Source organism: Erithacus rubecula (genome assembly GCF_903797595.1).
Source record: "Erithacus rubecula genome assembly, chromosome: 10".
Lineage (NCBI taxonomy): Eukaryota > Metazoa > Chordata > Aves > Passeriformes > Muscicapidae > Erithacus > Erithacus rubecula.
The window spans coordinates 25,002,083-25,008,605 of NC_136662.1; the positions used below are offsets into that span (position 1 = coordinate 25,002,083).

General features: G+C 47.1%; 1 protein-coding gene across 1 annotated transcript; it reads right to left on the reverse strand.

Moving 5' to 3' along the window:
* Positions 1 to 1,853: 1,853 nt before the first annotated feature.
* On the reverse strand, positions 1,854 to 4,789 carry LOC306805893 (regulator of G-protein signaling 2-like). The gene is made up of 5 exons (XM_079314182.1): positions 4,621 to 4,789; positions 4,368 to 4,469; positions 4,205 to 4,266; positions 3,155 to 3,321; positions 1,854 to 2,776 (listed from the first exon to the last, which is right to left on the reverse strand). The coding sequence occupies exons 1-5, from the start codon at positions 4,716 to 4,718 to the stop codon at positions 2,582 to 2,584; spliced, it is 624 nt and encodes a 207-aa protein (XP_079170308.1). The 5' UTR covers positions 4,719 to 4,789; the 3' UTR covers positions 1,854 to 2,581.
* Between the last annotated feature and the right edge of the window lie 1,734 nt (positions 4,790 to 6,523).

The window sequence follows — 6,523 nt, forward strand, 5'->3', positions numbered from 1 at the left end:
CCTCCTAGGAGTTGGGAAAACAGATTAAAAAATAGAAAAGCAGCAATTGGAAGGAACGTTGTGTGTTGTATTTTACTAAAAATATGGGAGGGATTTTTTTGCTTGTTTTGTTTTGTTTTTTTTTCCTGTAGATACATCAGGTTGTTTTGGCTGTCTGTGCTGCAGACAGACTGTGCCAGGGACTCAGCATGGCTTGCTTGCTTTGCCAACCCCATGGCTCACTCTGTGGCAGCTGCAGAGCTGCCTGCATGGCCTTCCTAATGCTCAATACCCATGAGTCAAATTTTAAAAATACCCCAGTGCAGCCTCACATAGGGATGCCAGGGCTAACAGCCCCACTTAATTTCCCTTACATACTGTGCTGTAAGTAGTTCAGGCACCTGCTGAAACTAGAAATGTTTCTTTCCTTAAAACCAGACACCAGCAGTGGTTAATTACATCCCAAATTGGCACAGTTGAATCTTTATGGAATTATTCCTGCCCCAGGTCTGAGTCTTTAATAGATTTACTTTTGGCTATTTTTTGTTATTTTCTGATATTACAAAAGCAATTATCAGCCCAAATCTGTCTTCCCTTGTTAGTAAAAATAAAACCCTGCCACAGGAAATTATTGGGATGAGTTTTTCTTGTGCTTTCTTCATGTAGACTTCACTGATGAGCAGATGTAGCTGCATGGCTCTCACAGCCCCAGCCACCTATGGCAAGGTGGGGGCTATACCAGACTAATTTCTGTGCACAGAGCCAGTATAACACACATGTATATCTGTGGGTATGTATGTATTCACTCCACTCTACAAAGAATCCTCATGTAATCATGGACTGATTTGGGTTAGAAGCCAAAGATGATCTAGTTCCAGCCCCCCTGCCATGGGCAGGAAACCTCCCACCAGCCCAGGCTGCTCAAAGCTCTGTCCAACCTGGCCTTGGACACTTCCAGAGATGGGGCAGCTACAGCTGCTCTGGGCTACCTGGTCCAGTGCCTCTCCACCCTCATAGCAAAGCACTTCCTCCAAATATCTAATCTGACCTCCTCTGTTGGAATTCATTCCCCTTTTTCCTGTCACTTCATGCTCCTGTGAAAAGTCCTTCTCGATCTTTCTTGTAGGTTCCTCTCCTGCAATGTCTATATGCCAACCTCAAGGAGTTGCTTTCAAGCAGCTTTTGGATGTGCAATTGGAGTAGAAAATACCATAGTTGGAATTTTGTTGATACTTGAAAAAGTGGAGTGTTATAGGAGTGACTGCTGTGGCTCTATGTGAAATAAGCCATTAAAGCTGTGAGCTGAGCATTGGAGTCAAAACAGCTGCAGCCAGACCTGAAATGCAGATGCCACAAAGCCAACTAGAGACTGGTTTTGGGGAAAAAATAGTACATGGAATAACAACGACCAGAAACTTTCCCTTGAGCAGCTGTCACCTTTATTGCACTATTGCCTCTCCTGACTTTGCACAGATTTAGTGACACTGAAGTCTTCCTAAACCCTTTCTGAAGCAGAGGTCTGAGGCAGGAGCAAGGGCAGGACTGGGTGCCTGTGTTCCCAAAGGCATCCTGTGAGCTACAGCAGCACTGCTGCTCTGTTTGATCTGGCATCGTGGGCAGCTCAATGTGTGCCCTGCATGTCTCAGACTAGCTTCATAGACATGTTGGGACAGAGGATGTGGTTGAACACATCTCCCTACTAAGCTTTCAAGCCCTGAAGGTTTTTAGGCTGTTGATAAAACCCAAACAGAAAACTCACTTCAAGAACTATCTGCTTTAAACTTATCCCTATTAAGATCTCACCCAGGACTCTGAGCTGCCCAGTGGTCAGTGCCAGACAGTGTGTGCAACACAAATTAGGCAACAAAAGAAGCTTTGTATCAAAATAGTTTATTAAAAACAATAAAACTTCACTGAAGCTTGCTGTCCTCAAGACAGAATTATGACATTGCAGCATTTGACACAATCATAATCCACATAGAAATATAATACTATACAGCTCCTGTTCGCCTTGGCCAAGTTCTGCCCTCGGTGTGGCCCCACACAGCCCTGCTGACACAACCCAGCCCTGCATACTTTTGCTGCAGAACCTGTTCCTCTGGGAACAGAGTTATTCCATCCCTTCCTCCCCTCACAGTGCTGTTACTGTGAGGAGGCTGCACAGAAACCCAGCACAGCTCTTGGCAGCTCGAGGCAGTAACAGAACCGGTGTGAGCACACCGAGCCACCAGCAACCAGGGGAGGCTTAGCAAAAATAAATAGGCAACCAATTACTCAAGGTCCCAGCAGTGTCCAAGTGCAGAGAGCAGCTTCTGTGCACAAGAAGGAAGCTCTGTCAGGACCTGCCACATCGCTCCTCGCCGTGACAGAGGGGCTCCTGCACAGCACACAGCCACCCCTGGCTGCAGCCCTGCAGGGAAGGGCACATCCCCTGAACATCCTCTGGGCCATCAGCTCTGCACCAAAGCCAGTGTTTGTCCTTGCACCGTGGCAAACGGGCTGAGCGCCCAGTGGCCCAGCCTTTGGGGTCAGGATGCTGCTCTCGAGCCATGGCTCAGCTTCCTCACCAGCCCAGAGGCTGCTTCTCCCTCCTCTGCACGGCTCATGTGCCCTGGGCTGCCCTGCTGAGAGGGGCCTTCTTGCACAGTTCCTGGTAGAATTCCGACTCCAAGAAGCGTGGGTAGGAGTTGTTCTCCATTAAGCTGTACACTCTCTTCTGTGCTGCGCTGAAGCAGGTGTGGGTGGGCCCCTGGATGTTCTGTGCAATCATGGTCTTGGTCTGGAAGTCTATGTTTATCTGAAACACACAGAGAGGCATGTTACTCCAGAGAACAGGATTCAAGTGAGTGTAATGCACTGTGCAATTTCTGACGAGGTGAAAAAGTCACCCCGTTACTACAGGGTCAAATTAGTGGAGAATTTTCTTTAAGAAAATTCTTTTTTTGCACAAAATCCAAACTAATTCAGATATGTCTTTTCTCAGTTAAAATGGAAATTCTCTGCCACACTGCTTGTGCCATTTTCCAGCCTGGTGTATAGGCAGGTGTATTCAGACACAGACATTAGCAGTGAATTATGTACAATGCAGTTTGACATCTGTATCTTGAGTTCAAAGAAACAATGGCTATAAGAACACATAGAAAAGAGCATTTATGTTTAAGCAGCTTTTCTTTACCTCTTTGGGAGCTTCCTTTTCAATGAAGTCATTGTAGATTTTCTTTGCTTTCGATGTCAGCTTTTGGGGTGATTTCGTTTTCTTGAAGTCCTCACAGGCCAACCAGAACTCAATGTTCTCTTCACAAAACTCAGACTTCAAAAAAGCTCTGAAAGCAGCAAGACCATCTAAGGAAAGAAAAAAAACACTCACCATCAATTAACTATTTCAGCAATCTTGAGTTTACCTATTGGCCACATCAATTTCTACCAGAATGTTTTGCTGTAGGTCTATTTTTTCAGCATTATCATGGCAATAAAAAAAAAAAAAAAAAAAAAAAAATCTGTAATTTATGTTTGCAGGCAAGTTAATGTTTTTAAGAGCTTGGCAGGTTTCACTTTGAGTTTGCCATTTCTTAGCCAAACACAAAAAATGAAACCATTTCTATGGTTATGCTTCCTCCTGTGATGCCTGAGAGTACATTAAAAAAAATTCTCTCTAGATAAGATCGCCTCTGCTAACCTTTACACTGCAGTAAATGTGACTGCTACAGTACTCTGGAATATTCTTTCAATGGAAAGGATGACTCAAGCTCAAAGAGCAAATAGTAGTATTTCTTAGTCTTTTTGCCTTGCTAGTGAATGCTGCTTCTTGTAGAGCTACAGTAAAACCCCAAGATCACTAAATTTGTGCTGCAGAATCCTTCTCACATTACTGGAAAGCACTTGCTTTGGTTATACAGTGAGCTCAGGGGACAAATGCCCTCTTCCCACCTGCCAAATGGGAAAAACCAAGCTGACAGGTATGATTTTAGCTACGGGGTTTTCAAGAACAAAAAACAAAACCACCAAGGTATTCTTTGTTTTATCATTAGCTTACTTATGTTTTGGTAAAAAAACTATTTCTATGTATTTTGGCTTTAAACTGTTAAAAGCATTTAACTTGTAAGACCAGAATGAAAGCTTTTTACACAAGAGGTACAATGCCGACACAGAAGGAAGCAAACTCTTACAGACATGTAAACTTCTCCATCCCATTGTTCCCAAATGATACTTTTGAAGACAAACTTACATTTGTTTGCAAGAAGTTCATCAAAGGCTTCTGACCACAGCTGGGCTTCTTCAGGGGAAGGTCTGCAGAAAGAGAGGGGGAACATCAGACTACACTGCTCAAGCTTCACTGCTTTTGAGGAACAGTAGAGTTCCTTAAACAGAGTCCCTTTCTCATCACTTACCTGAAGTAGTTGCGGTGTTTCCCTGCCTTCTTAGATTTCCTTTTGTTAGAATTGGAAGAGTTCTGCAGGAAGTAGCTCAGTCTTGTTTTCCAATCCTTAATGCTGGAAGAAAGAAGAGGGAGATGCTCGTTAGAAACGACAGCTCGCAGAGCTTGAGGCAGCAGCGCTTTCCCCGAGGAGGGAGTCACCCGCAGCCCCCGGAGGCGAGGAAAATGAGGAAAGCGAGGAAAACCCCTGGGGCTGCGGCACTCACATCGTTCTCTTCATCCTGCCCTTGTCCGCCTCCTCGGGCTCGCTGCGGCGGCGGCTGCCCCGCTCCATGCGCACCGCCACCAGCAGAGCGCTCTGCATGCTGAGCCGAGTCTAACCGAGCCGAGCCTAACCAGCTGAGCCGAGTCTAACCGAGCCGAGCCTAACCAGCTGAGCCGCGCTGGCCGCGCCCGCGCCGCGCCCGCTCTTATGGCCCAGCTGGCGGGCGGGGCCGGGCTGGGCTGGGCTGGGGGCGGCTCCGAGCCAGCGCCGGTCTTTCCCAGTATAGCAAACTCTGCCTCTCCTCAGCATCGCGTCTCTTTTCTCTCTTTGTTTTGTTTTTCCTTACTGCCCCCCTTCTTGGAAATCGTGTCACACCGCCAAAGGGCTGGCTGTCCTTTCCGTCAGTCGCAAGCATGCCCTGCTCTTCTGGAGGTGTTTCAGGTTATGCAGATTTTTGAGTGTGGCCAGTGCGCGAAAAAGGAACAACGTAGCCGTGTTTCTTGAAAAATGAAGTAGCTCTGAGTTTGGGCGTGCGGTGCGTTTGGTGTGGCTCCTCTGCTAAGCCAGGCTGTGGATCCCTTCCACCCGTGTCTGCGCAGGGTTTAGCTCTGGGCGGTGTTGCCACCTACCAGTGAATTGTGTAAATGACTCCCAGCGCTGGGAGCTGAAGTTGCAGCGCCTTACTCGAGCCCTCAGCTTGTTGAAAAGACCATGTGGTCCTTCTCAGCAGTGTCCAGCTGGAAGGTATCATGTGCAAACATTTGGATTTAGGAACCATGTGAGTTTCTCTTTACCCTCTCTCTGCTTTTTGCTCTTTTCTGTTCATGTGTCTTCCTCTCCACAATACCCTAGAGCCTGTGTTTCCTGCCACAAAAAGTCAGAGACTGACTCCCAAATTTCCAGCTGACTTCAACGCAATCACGTAGCATAAATGTCTGATCCATTTAGATAATCGCTGTGCCCTTACAACCTCTGCTTGCCGAACATTCACAAGCTGCACTAAAGAGCTGCACTTTGCTTTAAAAGAGATTTAATTTGTGACAGCATTTGAAAAACTTTTCAGTGCTTCTGGTTGTACTTTGCAGTATATATTGATTATCTGATAGGAAAATAAAGTTCAATCCTGTAAATTTTACCAAATCACTCTAAATGATTTTTGCAACAAGTGGCTCTTCGTCCTGTATATGGTATGGGAAATTATTGTGAGGGTGATTACCATGGGAGAAACGATGGAAAGAGTAAGGCTCTAAGTAAAGCCTCACTTCCAGAAACTCGGTGGGGTGAAGTTGCCAAAGCAAAAAGCAGTGCAGGCAGTGCCAGAATGATGGATGGGTCTGTGCTGACTGACTTCCAGCGCTTCCATCGGCACCGGCAGAGAGCCGGGGCCAGGAGAGCTTTGAGGTGTGGGACAGCCTGGGACACACGGGAACAGCTCCCGGCGCTGTGGGACACCTGGGACAGACACCCTGGGACAGACACCTTGGGACAGACACCCTGGGACAGACACACGGGAGCAGCGCCAGCACGTGCAGACCTGGCGCAGGCAGCCTTGGAATAACACCGGGCAATTCAGCCCTGGCCTTGCCAGGCTGCTGCCTCTGCAAAGATCAAATGATCTGCAGAGGAGAACAGCACGTCCCCACCTGCCACCCGACCTGCAGATTCCCCCCGTTTGGATGCTGGTTTCGAGTTTCTTTCACTGATTCTCGATGCTGGGGACGAGGGGAAATGTGCCAGCTATTGGGAAGTGGGAAGCTTCAGAGTCTAGCAAGCTACAGTAAGGTTTGGTTAAGCAATTATATTTTGGGAGTTTACCCGTAGCACAGCAGAGATCCTGCAGATGGCTAAAGCCTGACAAAATGTTTTCTTGTTGGTCTTGGAGGAGGACTGCAAGGGTAGAGCTG